The sequence below is a fragment of the Protopterus annectens genome, chromosome 12.part0 (assembly GCF_019279795.1).
Source record: "Protopterus annectens isolate FY-2018-M chromosome 12.part0, PAN1.0, whole genome shotgun sequence".
NCBI lineage: Eukaryota > Metazoa > Chordata > Ceratodontiformes > Protopteridae > Protopterus > Protopterus annectens.
The window spans coordinates 1,203,100,007-1,203,121,861 of NC_056746.1; the positions used below are offsets into that span (position 1 = coordinate 1,203,100,007).

General features: G+C 36.1%; 1 protein-coding gene across 1 annotated transcript in view; it reads right to left on the reverse strand.

Moving 5' to 3' along the window:
• CDH22 (cadherin 22) overlaps positions 1–21,855 on the reverse strand; it is a 3,413,183-nt gene that overhangs the window by 294,892 nt on the left and 3,096,436 nt on the right. The window contains exon 12 of the mRNA XM_044090249.1: positions 7,435–7,686. Within this exon, the coding sequence (XP_043946184.1) occupies positions 7,435–7,686 (252 nt within the window). The remainder of the gene's footprint in view (positions 1–7,434; positions 7,687–21,855) is intronic.

Below are 21,855 nucleotides of genomic sequence, written 5' to 3' on the forward strand. Positions count from 1 at the left end.
CTATACACAGTTTATGTTATATGATGATTTGTGAGTCATACACACACACACACACATATATATATATATATATATATATATATATATATATATATATATATATACATATATATATATATATATATACATATAGCTGTCTATCTGTCTACATTTACCGCTATATATCTGATATATCTGTCCATATGGCCATGGTCGGCTCATATTTTTGGCCTGTACCTCATTCTCTTGGTAAATGACATGGATGATCACAGCACTGAAGTCAGTAACTAGTGCCGACACATTTGTGTTTCAGACTTTATGTCCTTCTACATATGTGTTCTAATACATATAACTGTGTAACTAGCAACATTGTAAGTGTATTACAGCAGTATTTGACATATATCCCTATGTGTACTCACATGGTTGCACACTCTGTCCAGACTTCTTGCATTAACAGGTTGTGTGGTATGATATTACTACATTTCCTGTACTGTTGACTGATTGTGCTGGATGATATGTTTGTGAAAACACCAGGGCTATGTATATCTGTCATGATTTAGAGGTAAATCACTTTTTGTGTGGTATGCAGGGTCCTGGGTTTGAGCCTTGTAAAGGCTGTTTTTTTTTTGTTGCTGGGCAGAACACAGATGGTTGGATACTGAGTGATTAAGGCACTTTAAAGCAATTGTAAGCGGGTTTGCAAGGAGCTAAGCACTGCTAACTTCCAGTTACAGTGTCCTACACTCAGTTAGCTGCTATATTGCATAACCTGTGTAGGCAATGCTTACTCCCACGCAAACGCACTTAAACATGCTTACTAGTGCTTATATATGCTTACTACTGCCTATTTGTGCTTAAACCTGCTTACTAGTGCCTTATTCATTATAACACTTCGCATGTGCATTTAATGCAGTACTCCAGTTCACATTTAAATGTTATTCAGTAGGTTATAAGCAAAAAAAAATGTAAAGAAATGTTCATTTACAGATTTCACATGGAAAATGGTATGTGCTGCAGTGGGACTCGAACCAGGAATAAAAGTAAATATCCTCTCTCTAAGCACAAAACTGTCAGTGAAAAGTGAAAAGCAACAAAAGTAAGAGCACTGACAGTACCACAGCTGGGAAATTTATCTATACGCTGATTGTTCCACATCAAACGTGGTCTACTTCACCTACTATGTAGTATGCTACAGCTTCTACATAGGTAAGACCAATAGACGCCTGAAGGACAGGATCCTGGAACATTATAGGGATATTAGGAACTGTAAAGAGAATAGTGCGATTGCTATGCACAACATGAATAAAGGATCGGAACATATTTTTAAATTTCTGGTTTTATAAATATTGTCTGAGAAATTAAGGTGGGGTAATCTAAATACACAGAAGCTGCTGAGCAGAGCTGGAGTATTAGATTTAATGCAGACAAGCCCCCAGTGTTGAATCAAATCGTGTCACTTAAACCTTTTTTAAAAGCTCGACCTTTGAAACATTGATTCTCTTGAATTTTTAGATTTTTAATATGTTACATTTTCTATATATTTTATACATTGTATTTTAGATTGTCTGATTATTTATTTCTATATACATATTAGCATTTTATATTTCACATAAAAATGTTTAATGTATGTATCTATATAAGCTGGATGCACTGGTATTGTATATTTATGTATGTATATATATATATATATATATATATATATATATATATGGATATCTAGTGTTGTCGCTAGGATTGTCAGGTTATTATTATGTATAGTTATACACCATACAAGGTTATACACATTTCTTATTTATCTTAGCTATAATTTCTTTAGTGTATGGTCTCTTTAATTGCATAACTGTGCTAATATGTACTGATGCTCTAATTGTTATGTCCTTATTGGGTACAACTGAAATTTTGAAACATCATGTGACTAACCTCCAGTATTTAATGAATTATGGGATTTTTAACTGTTGTTTGATGAAGGGGTAGATCCCTGAAAGCGCTTACCACTGTTTTGTAAGGATTTATTCTTTGTAACTTTGTTTTGATTCTTTATTTTTGTAATAAATTTCCCAGCTGTGGTACTATCAGTGCTCTTACTTTTGTTGCTCGAACCAGGAATGCCTGCTCATTAGGTGGATGCTCTGACCACTACACTATTGCTGTGTTGCTTCATTTGCATACATCTTCCTTGTTATCCTCTTCAGCCTTTTAATCTGCTTTAACCGTAGCTTAGTGATGGGCACACCCATGCACCTACAGTTAGCTGTACTCAGAGTTTTATAAAAAGATAAAGGGGTTTCTTCTTTTTATTTTTATGTCCTGTTACTGTTGTACACATGGGGGGCTGTTGATGGGGATATGCGTACACCTATGAGCGGTCTTGCTCATTTATTTACACTTTCTGCTGTTCTACTTTGCATGGGCATGTTTATTGTGAGAGCTCTGCTTTCAGACATGCCCCCTGCACACGTCCATGCTCCGTGTAGGATTAGGAGTTCAGGCAGCGTGCCATCATTATTATGCATGGCGCACTGCTGTCCTCCTCCTAAATGGCCACTTCTGTGCAGGACTAGACTAGTCCTGCATGGAAGATTAGTAAATCCGGGGGAATATCAAAAGTTTTTCTGTACCCCAGTCAAATCTCATTCATAGATTGATACGTGTTCCTCTCACTGGTGATTCAAAAGTAGAACTGAAACATGTTAATCTTACTGACGGACTTATTGTGAACCCATCCTGGGATTTGTTTAGTAACTTATTCTGTCCAGCTCCACTCTGTATCCAAACTTCCAAGGCCAGCTTTCATAAATGTGAGATGACTGAAAACAAACTGAATTACTCACTTTTTTGAAGCAGCTTTTTTTCTCTGATGGCAAATATTCTGCTCCCCTTAACTCATATAATCAAGACTGAGGCAGTTGCATATTGAGGCACGGACAAAACCACAATCAGGGTGACCTGCATTTGTGAACATGCCTTTTGACCAGGTGCTCTTATTCAAAGACTCGATCACTGTAGCACTGACTGGATCCTAGTCTACCCCAACAATCTTATAAGCCTTGTTTAAAGAGTATTTCCATTATTTTCCAACTCTTGAAGTGAAGTTCGTTGACTTGTACCTTTCTAGGATGCTAAGTAGCCCACCTTAGTAGAGGAGCATCCTAGCTTCTTGGATCCATTCATTTGAGGCCATGTCTTTTTTATAAGGCCTTAAAGAAAAGTTTTGTTAGAAACTGCATTAAACTCCAACATTTTTTAAGGTCCCTCAGCAGAATTCTGATCTACATTTGTACCTTTAGCAGCCTTTATTCCTCCTTCATTACTATAGCCCAATCATAGCTCTCAAACTCTTAGCAACAGAATCTGGACAATGCCAAAAATAACAGGTGGACAAAGGTACAAAAATAGGGGCACATTTTAAATATTGCTGTTTTAAGCTTAGAAAGTTGCTAGAATAGAAGGCTGTGTATTTCCATGCATTTTCTGAAGGATGTGAAGTCTGAAGCAAAAATGTTTGTCTTTATTTAGTGAATTCAGTATTTACTGATTTGCAAGAAAAACACAGTTTTTATTAGGAACTGACCAAAAAATATGAGGCAAACATCTGGACATTCTGCAAAGATCTGAATAGTTAAGAGGTCTAGCCTCAGCTGTTAATGCCATTCCTGCGTCTGTTTTGCTTCCCAGATAGGTACTACTCAAGTTGCTTTTTTAATGAATACTGATGCAAATATTTGTTTAAAATGTTCACCTGTTCTCTGGCATTCTTTTGTCTTTGTCCTTCCCAGGATAGTTGACCAACTTTCTTCACACCTTCTACCCATCCTCCTATATACCTAAAAACAACTTTCTTCCTCCTTTAAATATTTGCTGATAATTTCTCTTCTTGCTGTTTCTTCTATGCCATTGTGGTATTCTTTCCTGTTCAGCTTCTAACCTGCACAACATCCATTCAAATGATCTTACCACTTGTCCATCCAATCTTTACATCTGATTTATTATTCCATTATAATTATCTTCACTACTCTGTGAAGCAGACAAGTTTCCTCTCAATTTTTGACTTTGCAACTACCTTTTAACTGTTTTAAATTACCTCATTCATAATGTTCTTTTTTACAATGTTTTCTGGCTTCTTCACTCCTTTGTTTGCCTGACACCACCCCAACTCCCTGTACGTATAATTCCGGCATTCTGCCATAGTCTGCTGTATTATAATTTCAAACCCTGGTCCTTGTGGCTGTTACAGAGTGAAACATTCTACTAATCAGTCACAATTAGCCAGTGGAACACACTGACTTGAATTCATCACAGCCCATCCCTCCCTAAACAGAATACTATAGAGGGAAATTTATTTCATGGTTCCATCTGACACCTTTTACTGAATCCCTTCCAAGTCAAATATTTAAGTCTGTTCTCTCAGTCTACTTTCTTGGATGATTAGATCTTACAGACATAGTCCCCATTTCAGGGGATACCTTTGGTGGTATATCGGCTAAGTGGATGAAATTGGGCCAGGACACTGTGGAATCTCTCCCTGCCTTCAATGGAAAGTGCTATCAAAATCTTTAGCACTTACATGAACTGCAGTCTTCTCAGCAGTTATACATGAACTCAATGTAACATCTCAGCTGAAAAATAGCACCTTAGAATTTCAGCACTTGCATGCTACATTGCAGTGTCAATACTGGAATAAATTTGAATACAGCTACCTAATATAGGACAGAACTGTTTTAGTTCCACAATCTTGAAAATCATAATCTCAAGACCAAAATATCAAAAGACAAAAACCCTGAAGACTATATTATCAAGCCCCTGGGCTCATTCTCCTACATGACCCATGATAACACTCAAGCCCCTGAACTTGTTCCCCTACAGAACCCATGGTAGCATTCATTCCTGGGTCACACCTCTGCAGGACCCATGTTCGCATTCATTCTTAGGTTCACCCTAGTGGGGAAATCAGTATTTGAGATTTTTAGACAATGTGGTCTTCAGCATTTTGACAATTTGATATTATGGTCTCAGGGTCATGATTTCCAAAACTGTGGACTTCAGAATTTTGATAGTTAACTGAGAGCTCCAACAGTTTATTGAGCATGTTCCTCACATGTATAACAAATAACAATGATAGCAATGACACATACATGGCTCTTTAGTACTCAAGGAGCTGCAGCAGAAAGTCAGAAAAAAAGATCATAAAAATAACCACAGTGTGTTATAACACAGTGCCATATTATTCAGCAAAACATTATACATGCGTGAATATTAAATATAGTTAAGTCACATAAAGAGGGAAATAAATAAAGATCCGTACATACTAGACAATGTTTACAGGCAATTTCAATCAGTAATGCAGCTACTCATATAGAAACATATAACTATTGCAAAACTACATAAAGAACAGACTGGAAGTGAGTGGCATCACATCTATAAAATGTTACATTAAGAAATGATTTCCTAAGCATGAACGTAAAACATCTGCATTTTTAGCAGAACAGAAATACACAATCCTAGTAAAGCAAATAAAAAAACAGAATTTCAAAATAACATATCAAATGTATGGAACAAATTAAAGTAAGAAGCCCCAAGCTGCACACACAAATGAAGATGCATACCTTTAACAAAGTCAGTAGTAACAATAAATAGGTCACATATGCAAACATACTGGTAATCTTCCAAATTTCTCATAGGTATTTTTGACATGTATGAGGGAGTGTGTGTGTGTGTGTGTGTGTGTGTGTGTGTGTGTGTGTGTGTGTGTGTGTGTGGTGTGTGCTTGCGTGTTTGTGTGTGAGCACCTGCATGAGTCGGTATGCACTCGTATGTATCCTTTGATTGTTTGACATATTATCCAGAATTTGTGTGCAATCTCAAAATGAATGAATGAATACTAGATATTTGAACACCTGGGAAGGGTGCATGAATAAATGTGCTTACGTCTTTGTTAAATGTATTTCTATTTATGCGCCATCTTGCTTTTTTCAGATAGCCGATGTATCTTGCATCTAAAAATTACTTTTAACTATGGTACAGTTACAGTCCCAGCAAAGTGAGTAACAGCCAGATGTTTCACAGTTATAGAAAACAGCAGAGATGGAAAGGCAGTAACTCTGATAATTATTACATTTTTCACATGGACTTACAGCTATGGATAAGAACGCCATTAAACTACTGAAAAGACTGCATGTGACCATAACAATAATGAATTTAATGACACATTTTATGCTTTATTTGAATTGGAATACAGTTATTTCTGTATTTCTGGTGTCAGCTTTTAGTGAATTTGTGTAAAACAGTTCATTAAACAAAGGGACCATGCATACCTTATTGTGTTTTAGTTACTAATGGAAAAACTTGCATCTACCTGATACTTGATGAAAAGGATAAAGGTTAAATCACTGTAGTAGTATTATTATAGCAAGAACACATTTTTCCTTACTAAGAGTAGCACAAAAGCTGAAATGTTACTTTTCATCCTGTTTAAATCTATCATGAGGGATCTTTTGTGCATTAAATGTACTGTTCATTTATACTGACTGTTTATGATTATACTAATATCAAAAATCTTAACAATTAGGTAAACAAAATATTTCTTACAAAATAATCAAGGTAAATACAGACATTCTCTTCATAACAGGCAGATTGCATTTTCTTGGCAAAATAAAGAAATTAGAAAATAAAAAAACAGAAAATGCAGGCATGCTAAATTAATCTCTGGATGTATTTAGCGAGTGAGAACTGCAATAATATTTCCAGACTACTAAAGGGACTATAACAAATATGGGACACACATATACATCTGCAGCCAGTACCAAGGCCTAAAACTTTTTACTGATGCTAAAGCTAGAATCAGAGTATTTTCTTAAGATCATAAAAATCCCAAATTTACCTACCACTCCAAGCCTACTTGAAGTCACAGATAATATGACAAACTCCAGAAAAAAGCAGTATGCCAGTTTACAAAAAAAAAAAAAAAAAAAATTCAAGCTAGTGAATATTAAAAAAAAAGGTTTCATGCAAGTGTCAGCAAAATGGCAACGTATACTTGTCTTTGCAAATAGCAGGCTTGGGCTGGATTAACAGGAGAGAAAACCAATGTGAGGAGAAAAACATGACATTAGAATAATAATGTACTTGTGTTAGCAGTTAGAACAGCAATACTATTAGCCTATAGGAGTTAAGTATTTGTTGTCCAAAAATTGAAAGCAGCCTTTCATGGTATCTTGAAAGGAGATAAAGCGTATCTTAAGTGAAAACACTGCTATGGCATACGGTTATCCATTCTCGGTCAATATTTCCATTTTCTGCCAACTGTCTGTGCTATATTCAACTAGTTTTGTATTCATTAAAAAGACATACCTCTTCCCCTAAGCATACTGAGAAATGTTTTCCACTTTCCCCTAAATAATTGTTGCTGGAGTTTATCAGTGGGACAAACAACATGTCACTCCTTAAGTTAGTACTCACCTATAAGGATGAGAACACAAACTAATAAAGCAATGAGAGCACCAGGACTCAGTGTAGCTGACATGACGTAAGCAGTAGTATTGCAGGACTGTATAATCCCCAAGTTGTCACATCGACACACCCGAATTGTAAAGGTCTCCGTACTGCTGAGAGCTGGAGGACCACTGTCTACAACTAAGATTGGCAGAAAGAAGGTGTCTTGCTCCCTCCTGTTGAAACCAGTTCTTTGTATCCGAATTGCTGCTGTGTTATCTACAAGTAAATTAAAACAGAAATAAAGCTTACAGTTACATCTATACATGTACAGTATAACTGATGTTACATCAAAATATGTATAGTTTTTAATTGATGTAAAATAGCAAGGACTGTGATTCTCAGTTGTAAATATGGAATTGGCTGGAGGTTATTTAGAAATACTTAAGTTCAGAGCTTTCATCATTGTATCTGCAGATAAAACAACTGTAATACCAGCAGCAGACCTCTCTTTTAATAAGCACAGGGAGCTGGTTCTGTTAGATTCTTACATGTAGCACTGACATATAATACTGTTACTTTTGCTGTGTTATCTACAAGTAAATTAAAACAGAAATAAAGCTTACAGTTACATCTATACATGTACAGTATAATTGCTGTTACATCAAAATATGTATAGTTTTTAATTGATGTAAAATAGCAAGGACTGTGATTCTCAATTGTAAATATGGAATTGGCTAGAGGTTATTTAGAAATACTTAAGTTCAGAGCTTTCATCATTGTATCTGCAGATAAAACAACTGTAATACCAACAGCAGACCTCTCTTTTAATAAGCACAGGGAGCTGGTTCTGTTAGATTCTTACATATAGCACTGACATATAATACATTTACCATATATAAAAGGTTCTAATTTTAATAAGACTGGTTTGATTCTAAAAGTTGCATGATTGTGTGCTGTAAATTCAGTGAAGTGTGTACCCTAATGTAGTGAATTGTGAGAAATAATACCCCTTCATAGCACTTATGAATACGTAATGAACATATCATGTCTCTCAATCTGGAAAGGCTCCACTGACTTAGCTGATCCAAATAGTGGAAGTTTTATTTATTCTACATATTTAGAGCAGATCATCATAGGTTCATAGGTTAATATTAGGCTAACTGCCCATGCAGGCTATTTTAAGCCTAGCCAATTATCCCATTCGGTGCTTAAAATTAACCTACCCAGTTGGAGTTTAGATTTACCTAATCCTTTCAAAGATCTAAATTTCTATATTGCTATAATGATAATTATTATAGCAAAGCATGGCTATTTGGAGGGGATACCTTTCCTTGAAAGTATGAGACTGCTGATTTTCTTATATTGCTTAGGTAAAATTCTTGGGCTATCTTTGGTATATGAGACAAGGTCTGTGCTAGTTTACTGTCCATCCATGAGAATCAAAATATATTAATTACATTTTACTTCATAATTCCAGGATATTCTGATAACATTGATCTTCTTCAAAATTGATACAGAGCTTAAACCAAAGTTTTGCTATCTGGGGTATCAGTCACAGCAGAAATGGCTCAAAGAAGTCTTGCAAAGCTAGGATTATTTTCACACATGATAGTAGCTTGTATCAAACTGTGGAACCACTTCTTTAAATCCAATACTACCCCTACACAGGCTTCAGCACCTGGGTGTGCTGTCTTTACTTGGAAATCATATTCTCATGCTAGAAAAAATACAGATACACTGTGCACAGTATAAATGGAGTTTCACCCTTCCATAACATTATGTGTTTTTAAGGTTCACCGTTAAGATGCATGCTATTTTATCTTTTCACTTGTTTGTGATTGCCAAAGTAGTTTCTGAAATAGCACATTCTGAGCTTACACAGTGAAAGTGTAAGCACCCCTTTAGAACTGGTTGGTAACTGCTCAGGCATGGAGTCAGGAAAACTGGAATGTAGTACTGAAAGCAAAAGTAAATCCATTACTGGGGCCTGCTGCTTAAAACAATGATACATGCATAAAATGCAAAACACCATTTAAAGCTGGCTTTGTTTCTTTAATTTATTTTCTCCCAAACTTACCTGTAGTTGAACATCAGCTGCCACCTGATCCTTTGCCTGTGCTTCCTGTTCTACTGGAGCCATTGTATTCTCTCCTGAGCTCAAACTGAAAACATTTGGGATTGGTAAAGTGATATGGGACAATGGTGCAGTGTCACATTCCTTTTAATAATGGTTCTCTGTTTCCATCACCACCGTCAAGCTGGCACCTCAGCGTTCGTGAAAATCTACTGCCAATCATTAGCAGACCGGAGTTCCACTGTGGTGACCCCTAACCAGGAAAAGCCAAAAGACAACAACAACAACCTCATAGAAGACGTGGGAGGTGTGCAATGGCTGACTTTAGGAGGAGCATGCATGCTTCTATACATGCACAAAGTCCCAATCACATGGTGGCACATCTTTTGCAGCATGAAGCTCAGCACACTCGTAAAGTTCCTATTGGAATTTTGTTCATTACTGAAGGATTTCTGGTCCTGAAATTGTGATTGTTCAAATTTAATAGTGTTCCACACACACAATTTATTTTTATGGTTTCTTGTAAGTGTGGAATTAGCCTCTATCCCTTCAGGATATGCAAGCTGGCATTGGACAATCACCCCATCCTTCCCCACATGGTACTTCTAGTGGGCTGCTAATTAAAAATAGGACACCTTGGACTCAATCAGAGCTTTATATCTCTGTTATACTGGACTGGGGTATTTTCTGAGCTTTTAATAAAGCAGTCCCACAGCACTATAATTTGTAAAAATTGTCTTACAATATCAGTTGTTTAAAAATATCCTGCATGATCTGCTTTTCAAATTCAAATTTAAGGCATTTATGTTTTCAAATGTTGATCTTCTCCCTAAATCTGTAAAACATGTTTTGGTGGACCCAAATCCTTCTAATTATAACTTGAAAATCTTTGAGATTAATCTAAGATAATTGTAAAGATTAAGTTAAGTCAAATGTCCTATACTAAACTCTAGCATTAGCAGAAGGAACACAAGACTTATAGGTCATGACCTTTTCATTTAGTTCTCCATTTCATGAGTGGCATGATGAAGAGGCTAACAAGTCGAGCAGTGTAGCAGCAGAAACTTTGCAACTGCTGTGTCAATCAGCAGTGAGATGGAGCCACAGGACCATGTATTACCCGAACAGGAAGTAATGCAGGAAGTAACTGAAGAAAGGCTATGCTGTCCTGACCATGGATAAATACCTGGCTATCGTAGTGTTTGGATGTCACAAAAATGTCAATAAATGAAAATATTCACAAGTGTATCTGTGTAAAATGGCAAATGTCATTCCCTGGATTTTGATATAAATAAGGGCAGGAAAAGAATCGTCAGCACAGGGTGAGGGGAATGAGATTACCTAGGCTACTGTGTGGCTTTCACATCCATAAAAAGAAGGCTTTGAGGAAGAGAGTGCCTTATAGACAACTCAAGAAATAATAACATAATGAGGTTCAAGACAAATTTCAAATACACAACTTGTTCAGACTAGACTACATTAGAGATGAGGTTCACAGAAAAAAAGTGACATGAAATCCAGATATTCAGTTATTTGAAAGAGGTGGATGCTTATTGATTAATATAAATTACAGAACTGTCTTAGGCTGTTTAGCTTTTATTTGCAAGCCGGCAGATGTGAAATGGACTCTGTGCCAGTGTAACTTAAGTGTTAGTAAGAAGGAAGGTATGGTGATTAAAACATTACGATGACGATAAGCCAAGTATGATCAAAACACTAATATAAAAATAATAAATAAAAAATAATCCAGAAATTAGAAAAAAGTTCAATGCATATTGGAAGGTTTGATGCAATCAAGAAAGAAAAGACTAAGGACTCCAATACTAATTTAGTGTGTGCAGAACTAAACATTAATTAGAAAGCATTCACACTTTTCCATGGATAAGCATTAGGGTAGAAAAAAGGCCTTTTTTAATTGACCATAAGTGTGGGATGCACAATTATTTAAAGTTATACAGTATTTTTAAAGAATGCAAAAAAATAAGCTGGAGGGGAAATGAGTTACCAGTACAATACGGATATACTGATGGCTTATAACCATGGTTTCCTGAACCTTCTGTTATCATAAGAGAGAGCATTTTTTTTTTTTTTTTTTACTTGTTTCTACATGTCATGCTCTACTGATTGTTAATTCAGACATTGCCATCTGTTGTTTCACAAAATTTTCTACACATCTAATGTGGTGTGATAGTATAATGGACACCAGCATGGAAATAAAATGTACAGTAATTTGCAGAAGCAAAAGTCCTATACAACTCATATAGCATAGGGGGAACACAGGCAATCAACCAGAGCTTGAACATATGAATGTTAGGAAAAACATCTCTATTGAAAAATGCAAGTTTTTTTCACCATACAAGTCAAATGGGGGAACAAATGAACAGAACATTATTTTATTTTGTGCCTGTGTATGTAAGGGGTAGGTAAACCAAGATATACCTGCAAAGAATAAAATACATGGATAGGGACTGCAATAGAGGAGTGACAGACAGATTGAGGGTCCTCAGTATTTTTCATATTTATATTCTTGTTCTCATATTCCTCCCTGATCTAAAATGCCATAGTTTTCTAGAGCTATTCATGAATTATTTTCTATTGGCATATTGCACATTGTATCACTATATTGAAGGGCAATCACTTTTCAAAAAGGATTTTTTTTTCTAAACCTATCTGGCTTAAGGGAGAGGGTAGATTCTAGTAGGATAAGGATGTCAAAATACTTCTGAGAAAGCAGGTACTAATATTATTCAGACATGTGGTTACTATGTTTTTGAGAGGGTGCAGCCAACTTAATGTTAAGCAGACTTAACTTTGAGAAGACTGGGGGCTTCTCTCAGTGTTATTCTACTCTCTACCCCAAGACTTGCATTTGACTAGAGTTAGAGGCAGAGATTGCAATACACTGTCTCAAACAGTTCCTTCAGAAAGGAAAGGCAGGCATTGGGCCTATGGTTTTCCTTGAAATGTACTGGATACTTATCACAGCTGGCCAGTGGTAGGTAGGTAGCATGGGTAATTTTCTTCACCCATGCTAGCAAGAAGGCATAAGAGGAGACCAGTGTTTTGGAAAAGCCTAAAAAACTTCAGTATGATTACTGATTCATGTCCTGCATGGTGCAGACAGAAGAGAAGAAATGCTTTAGAGATTTTCTTAGTAAATGCATGGAACAGCTACATGACAAAAAATAATGGCACAAGGGCAACAAAACAAGTGAACGGCTATGTTTTTCATAAAATATAACAGTATACAGTGAATACAGTGGTAGCAGCAGCAATAAGGCCACATATCATTCAGGGCTGTACATGAATTTCCTCTGCAAAGTTTATTTTCCCTATCGACTGCTCAAAGAGCCTATTAACAGAGGTATTAATGTCTTCAAAAACTCTCTCTAATTGCTAAGATGTAGATTCTGTTCAGTTAACAGTTTGGAAACCACATTCAGATACAAAGCAAGAACTGTCTTTTGCATGGTGCATGCATGCTTAAATTCATACACTCTTTCTCAAAACAACACCCTCCTTATGAAAGCTGAGTATATGCAGTGCTAGCTCCTTTATGAAATTAATATCACCTCTAATTTCCCATAACCCATTTGTCTTTAATTTAAGATTGTGCTCTTTTTGTGTTTTGCATATCCTTTTGAAAGGTTGCTACCCTCTTGGATTCTGTTGATTGCCTTGATATGCCCAACCACTTCTTCCATGCTAGGTGGTTTTCCTCTCCTCCTTGCATCAATATAAAGTTGTTTTAGCCTTGTTTTATGTATTTTTTGGTGCAGAATTTGTAGTGCTCATGTCCACTGATCACTCCCATATTGAATACATCAGTGCAGAAGCAGTGTGTAATGAACAGCATGATGTGGTCACAAGAACTATCTGTACGATGATATCGTAATGTTTTGTTTTGAACTAGCGATACATCTTTAAATGCATAACGGTACCTTATGGATCCTTCCTAATACTTTATATTTCTTAATTATTCTTGTACCTTTGACACTTTAAGAATCAATGCACAATGCTCATCAGCTCTAATGTGACTATCTCCTATGTTTTCCCACTAATGTTTCTGATAATGCTTCTCAGCAGATTCTATGTTCTTCTAGATTTTGTTGTTGAGCTGAATGAATTTGCATTTTTAGAATAAAAGGCAATCACTAACATATGATAAAATGTAGCTATATGTTTGATAATTTTCATTTATTCATATTTACCTTTTTTATCCACCATTCTTTTTGAAGATCTTCTCTGTAGACATAGTAATAATTAATTTGCCATATCATTTATGAAAGCATAAAACACGGCATTGTGTTTGTTACAGAACTCTTATTCCCCTAAGGGTGCACCTTGCTTCACTTCCATTTTGATTACTGATTTCCAAACATTACATTGTTTGTTGCCGTGTTATATCAACCTGAGGACTAGGTACCTTAAATCTGATTCAGTGTCATTGTTTTGTCCACCATCGTTTAATTGGTCCTGTCATTTGCAATGTATCTATAAATGGATTAGAATCAATTCACATCATCCATGATGCTTCTATACTATATACTATACAGTTCTTATCTGCCCTTTGTTAATGATCCCATTGATGACACATTCTATTTTATTTATTCCAGATGTACCACATTACGTGGTTTCTTGGCTATTGAAAGTATCATGTAACTGCAGAGTTCAGAATGGTACAAATAGTGTGACAAGAGCGATGCTTTTTCAATCCAGACATGGAATGTTACTGTGTGATCGAGCTCCATACTTTCTTCACTTCTAAAAGTTAATTCTGCCTACCTCCTGGCCTTCATCGTAAACATTTCCCCCCTCAAGCTGTAACTATGACTTTACGGTTGTCTTTGCCTATGTACATGCTTACTAGATGTCCTGCTTTCTAGCATGGTGGAGATGTGTAACATTTCTGCATAGTTCACTTGTTTCCTTTTCATCAATTACTTATTTGCTAATTTATTATTTTTTTATTTTTTTGTTTTTGTTCACTGGGAAAGTCTGACTAGGCAGTGCCCATTATCAGCAGAGGCAGTGGAGAAAATCTCTACAAAATACATAAATATATAATTTGCAACATTTTAACTTTTGTTTTAAAATAGGTTCACTAATAACATTTTATGGAAGTATATTAAGTAACAAAATGTTATTTTCCCCATCTCCAGTCCTCCATAATATGTATCCCTTTTTCTTCAGATGTGCCCCATTTCTGCCTTTCAGTACAGCTTTTCCTTCCTTATTCATGACAGGTGTCATGTTTACATCAGTGAGAGTAATACAGAGGTTTCAGTAGGCTGGAGCACACCTGATAATATAATGGATGCACAGAAGAAATGCAACCCCACCATAAGCAGCCTTATTCTTCATCAGTTACTGCAGCCTCATCTGATGGCTGTGGGAAACACTTATTGTATGTGAGCCTGTGTATAATTATATATGAATGTTCATGTGAGCCTACATGTGTACACATTTAACTGATTTTGTAACCCTAATTATAAATGTCAGAGTGTGTACATGTGTTTATATATGTGCATAGACCTGTGTTTGACTATTAACTAATCTGTACATATAAAATGGTGTTCTATGTCTTAAGGGCTAATGGAAGCAACATGCATGTGTATTAGGTTTTTAGCCCTGTGTCCTCATGTATGCTGAATTGTTTGTGACACGCATAAGTGCAGACATGTGACTGTGCAAATCATGTATGCAAATGTTTTTGTGTGTGTGCATGGACATGCATACGCTTGTCTGTAGGAAACATAACAAAGTAAGATGTATGAAAGGCAGGGAAGCCTGCATGTTTTCATCAGTATTACTGAGCCAGACCGTGTACAAACCCAACTGTTTATAGTGCCAGTGTAGTGCTGTAGCAGATAGGATAACATAGACATTAGTATGATGGTACTAGGTCATATATGCACTGTTACTCCACCATAACAAGCTTTAGATCACTGAAGGTCATGCAAACATTACTAGTGCTCTCTGTTCTTACTATTACTGGTAAACCCCTAAAATCTACTTGGTTGCACAGAAGTTGATGAGAATTCAAAATGAGTTTCTGTGTTTCCAAGCCTTGTCTACATAGCTGTCTAACATATATGAATTTCATTCCTTAATGACTTTCATTAACTCAAAAGTTTCACAATCTAACAAAGACCTCAATGAGTCTTGATCATGTTGCCATGACATTTGCAAACATACTTAGTAAGCACCGTGTAAGGTTTTCTAATAAATGCTCTTCGTTATGCTATATTTCCTAGTTTAGAGGTAAGAGTAATTTTTGCAAAAGTTGGTAAATGTCATCAATTATAATCAAGTGAATCTTTTTTTTAATAGCAGATGAAACCAATTACACAGAATTATACAATTTTAATTTATACAATTTGCTAATGTAAAATGTATTTTATTAAGAATTTGACTAGCCATGTCAGCCTAACAGAGATCCCTGATTGTTAAGACAGAGAGATGCTAGTGACTTCATAGAGAAATCATTCAAACCACCAAATTATTTAGGGTCTTTCCTATCAACACCATCTACTAACACACAGTGCAGAACTCAATATAGCTCCCAACTGCCCTGATTTTGCAGAACGTCCCTGATTTTGCCTAATATTTTTGACATGTGCCTTGTAAAATGATTTTCACAGAGGGTTACTGTCTGTTAATAATACCAGATTCATAAAGAATTACAGTAAGTTAATGATATGAGACATTAGAATTGTATACTTCTTATTGTATAGAAATGCATGGTAATACAAAATCTGATACTCAATTAACTTCTAAACTGACTTGCGAGTAGTATTCAAAAACTGTTTCTTATTTTGAGCCAACCCCCCCCCCCCATTATTTTTTGCTTTGCTCCTGATTCTTAAATAAAGCTACGGAGCTCAATTTTTTGAGGTTATCCACTCTGCTAGCAAATAATAACTTTGCATTCCCTCAAAATGTATAATGTTTTTGTTTTATATTAGGTGTATAGCTTAAGCACTCCTAGCTACCTATTTTGTGATCCATATATATTTAATGAGAATCATGTTTACAAAAAAAGTTGGCCAAAAATTTAAAAAGTCACCAGGCCATCCCAAACAGATAAAAATGTTAAATTACCTATAATATAAAAGTACCAAATGCTCCTTTAAAAATGTTATATTTTTTATTTTGTCTCATCAGAATCTGTTTTGCTTTACCATTTTGTTTGCAGACCCATGCAACATGTTACTTCAACAGCTCATTTATTTACATTACAAGCATCACTCTCACAGGATGCATATATACAGATGGGTGGTCTTCCAGTGGGAGACATTGGGGTCCTCTGCAAACTATGCAGCAGTCAAATGTTCCCCTAGTAAGTGAGATTGCATTTTACAGCCATGGCTATTCGAAGAGGATCTGGAGAGGACTCTTTGTCTTGATTCCTTTCTTTATTTGATGCCTCAAGGAAGTGGTTGTTCGATGTGCTTCACAGTGTCAATTTACCACTCAGGACTTAATATTCTAAATGGTTTTCATACATTCTTTTACTATCCATTTCCTGCTCCAAAATGTTTAAACAATGTCCTTTGTGAAAGTCACCAATAAATGTTCTTCTGGCCTTAAGATCCTACTTTTAGTGGCATAAAGAATGATACCCAGTCTTGTGTATTTTCTTCTTTTTTTTTAATAAATGTCTCACAGGAGTGCTTATCCATTAACAAGGAAAATAAAGATGTTTTATGATTTCTACTAAATGCTTTGAACCATTTCATCTTAAAAACTTATAAGATGATTATCAGTTGGATATCAAATACAAGGGAATCTGGGTATTCTATGACAGTCACTCTATGATATCCCCTAGAGTTTTGACTTTGTTAGTCCTGTACTTCAGTGGATAATTGGCAGAGGGAACAGTGAAATACTGCAGGATCCATTTCCAACACAGGTGTTCTACTGCTTTCTTGTTTTAGTAAAAAACTGTAGGATGCTTCCTCTATACTTTCCTTTCCTTCAGCAAAACATTCTACATCAGGAAATAAGTATAGGGAGAATATAAGAGGTCAAAAAGAGATGGATAGTTAAATAAATGAATTAAATGCAAAAACAATAAATGAATGTACAGATGAACAAACAAATAAAGAACCAAAACAAAAATGTCAGCACTCTGGTGTGATCTGAAGGTGTAAGGGGCAGCCAACAACAGGTACCCATGTATTTTTTTTTTCAGAGTGGTGCTTCTCTGCCATCAGAAGCTGGAGACAAGTTCATGTTTGTCACTCCCCTCCCCGCTCTTAGATGAAACCTGCTCTGCCACAATCCCTATTAGATAAATTATTTTACAGGAACCTGAAGAAGAAGAGCTTGTTTCGACTCCTGCTGTCCTTAATGAAGTCAACTGTATAGACTTCAGAATGAGGACAAAAAGATTAAGCCTTGAATAAACTGAAAAATATTTCCATCACAATTTTCTAGTCCCAATTCACACAGGCAAGCAACTAACATTCCAGTGTTTTGACACAAAGACGGCCAGTGTTTCTGCTACTCCTGCTCAGATTTCACTTTCATCACTCTTCATAGGAGCACAGAAAAAAAAAACAGATATTATTCTCATTAACTTAAATAAGTACAGATTCTATTATTAAATAATGCCCCCCAGCATAAGAGTTGTTGACATTTAAATGTTCCTACTGGAAGAGTTAGACACTTTCATAACAGAAAAAAAAAAAAAAAGCTCGTGATTTTGTACACAAAGTTAAATATGTGTTTATACCAAAGAACCAAAGCTTTTTTTTATTACTTCTGGAAAAGTAACAAAAACAGCAAAGAAAAGGAAGGAACCCCATCACCTAAAAATGGAGCAAAGAAGGAGACCATAAGCTTGCATCCTCTGGCCAAATGTTATCCCCTACATGTTATGATATGGACAACGGTGGAGGTGATTTAAGTTCAGGTACCCCTCAGGAAAGCATACCCTTTGGTGATAAAAATTATCTCATAAAAGGATGCATTTTAAAAGGTCTGTTTAAACTTTCCATATAAAAAGTAAAGACACTTAAATATTTAAAAAATGGATCAACGTAAATCTCAAGTTAGCCCATCATTTATTGATTTGTTTCATGAACGTTTTCTTGAAGTGGCAATCATGTAACCTATTATTAAAAAGACTGATATTTTTTTGCAAAGTGCTCAAGTGTGGTGCTGTACATAAAAAGGATAAGTTGACATTCTTGCAGTAAGGGTGATTGCCAGATGACAAAGAAAGCAGGGTCCTTGATTACTTTGATAAAAAAGTCCATCCCTCAGCAAATATTGGAGTTACAGCTTTAAATAATCAGACACTTGAGTCTGATATTCATAAGCTAATGAATCCACTGTAGATGTGTATGTGCATCTGTGTGCATTCTGTAATAGACTGACATCCTTTATAGGATTAGATACTCTACCTTGCATATAGAGAGTGCTGGGATAGGCATGGAGTGACATCTTCCATGACCTTCAATTGGCTAAATCAAGTAATCAAAGAATGAATTAATTACCTAACTGAAGGCATTTCTGATGTCGCTATCAGAAAACAATTATTTCAGATTTGACAGTGAAGGAAAGACTAGATCCCCTAATGGCTACATTTATTTATATATTTTTCTTATCCTGGTAAATGGAGTTTAACATCAGTCTCCATTTTAGCCATTGTATTGCTCATGAAACAGACAGAGGACAGTTTTGATGATGTAGCTATTTACAAAGAAAGTTCATACAATAATAGGTTCATAATTAAATATTTGGCTAGCTGCCCTTTTGGGCCATTTTAGGCTTTGCCAATTTCTGTTTTTGTGCTGAAAATAACAGATCCCTTTTGGTTATAGATTAGCCTTTCCCATCCTATGGTCAGCAATTATATATTACTCCTAATGATAATAAATGGGATCATACCATACAAAATTTGAGGGGACCCATACGCAGTATAAAGCATTTAGGAGCTGTATCTGTCCATAAGTAGTACAGGGGGCAGTTCTGAGGTAAATTTTATGTTACTCACCCATAGATTTAAGTTGCATTAGAAAATGGACAGGGATGAATTTTGTTTTATGTGGATAGAGACTCTGTTCCATAGCAGTGGTATCGTCTGCAAAATATAGCTGTCCCTTCAAACCATTCTGTTGTTGTTGCAGAAGAGGTTTAGATCCCTAGACTGAGTATTTATTTTGCCATTTGACTTGCTGATGGGCAGTAAATCCATCAGTAATGGGTTGAAGGATACTTTTTATGTCAGGCACAGGATGCAGGGTATAGTGAAAAGACTTTGCGTCAGTCTGTGTAGGACATATTGTTTAGGCATTGTATCCTTTTAGAAGGATATCTAAGTGGGTGTTTCAGTTATTGCGGACAGATACGTGCCAATGGTGGCATTATATTCAATGAATGATTGAATGAGGGGTGAGTAAAGGGGGGCAATAGCAGCTCTACATGAAGACACAATTCATTTTTTATAAGCTGTGAAATATAGTAGGACTTTATTACAACAGCAGACACATGTTGGTCAAAGTTAAGTCACTGTCTACATCAGTTACCAAATTCCAAACAACTGGATCAACTCTTCGGGGCATATTGTCAATGAGATAGTTCCCTGGGGTAGATGACTTCCCAAAGGATACAATACTGCATTTTTTTGGCATTTAGTTTCAGACCATGATGTTGACACCAGTTATTTATTTGAGACAAATCTTCCTGCAGGATGGTTAATTAATTTGGTGATTCAATGACTGCTCCTAGCTTACAGTCAGCAAACTTAGACAGAGGCCTTTGGCATTATCTTTTATTTCAGAAAAGTAGATGTCAAACAGGAGAGGTCCCAGCTCAGAACCCAGGGGCACTCCACTGATGACTGGTCTCTTTTGATGGTAACTTCCCCTGTTTAGATTATCTTTGCACTATCTGTGAGACAGCTGGCAATCCAGCAGGTTACATTGGGGTTTATTCCCAGTTTATTTAGCTTTTCTACTACAGCTGACTGGGAATTGTATAAAAGCTTTAGCCAGGTTGAGATGTGTGGTGTGTACTGTCTTGCCTTCATTCATTGCTTTGGTAACCTTTACAAAAAACTCCACAAGGTTGAGTAAGAATGACCTGCACTTGACAAATCCAAACTGAGACAGGTCCAGTGTTTGGAGGTTCCCTATGTCCTGATTGATTCATTCCATGATAAGTCTTTTCATGGATTTGCATATGAGGCTGGTCAGACTTATGGATCTGTAATTGCCTGGTTCTGAGGAAGGTCTTCCCTTACGCAGGGGAATTACTGTAGCTGTTCTCCATTTGCTTAGTATAAAACCTGTTTGGAGGCTTAGATTCAACAGTGTTGTTAGAGGTGTGGCAAAATCATGCTTCATGATATTTAAGATGTACCCATGGATATTTCCAGGAATCAGTGATGCAGTATTTTTACATTTTGATAGCATTTTTAGGACTTTGTCTTATGTGACAGCTGAAGGTGAGCCATTTCAGTTATATTTTGAAGGACAGACAGAGGAGATAGAGAGGTAAAGTTAGACCTAAATTTATCAGCCAGTAGGTTTGCTATATCTTCAGCCTCACTGTAAGTAACATTGTTCGCAATCAGTTCAGCACATTACTGTGTTGTGCTTTTTAGATTATGATCATAACTAAAACATGCCTTGTGATTGTCTTTGGTGGTTATTTTAGCCACAAACCTGGCTTTGGTAGATTTTGGTAAGCTCCTGAGCTGCTTAGTGACAAGGGCTCTAACATTTTGGGAACTGGTCTTCTTACGTTTGGTCAAAATTATTTTCCTTCTATTATGAAGCTTTTTGATATTATAATTCTACCATGTGGATTTCTTTCTGGGGTTTGCCCTGCACTTATTCCTATGGGGGTAGAGCTGCATCTATGCTGCTGTTCACATGCCACATGCTGGTATATTATGGTGGTGTACATTTCGGCATATTCAGTGGGGGTTAACTGGGTTTTGTGGTGGTATGAAGTTTGCCAATGTATCACTTAAGAGTAGGTAGTTTCTCTTAAAGAAATTTCTAAAGGTACCTTGTGTGAAAAAAAAAATCTCTGCTTTCAGTTTTATTATGAAGGAGACTGCTTTATGGTCAGACCTAACAAGTGATGAAGATACACAAGGGATGGTGCATGGTGCTCCCATGTTAGTAAAGGCAATATCCAAGATATTATTCACCCTAGTGGGAACTCTGGCTAATTGTTCCAAGGCATCGGTATTAACAATGTCCAGGAATCTCTGTGCTTGTGCTCTAATGACAGTCTAGCTCAGTCTATAGTCGGATAGTTTAGATCATCTGAGAAAAAATGGTATTGGGTTTATTACTGAGTGATTCTAGTGCTTATTAGTAGACACTGAGGTTTTCTTTTGTCATAGA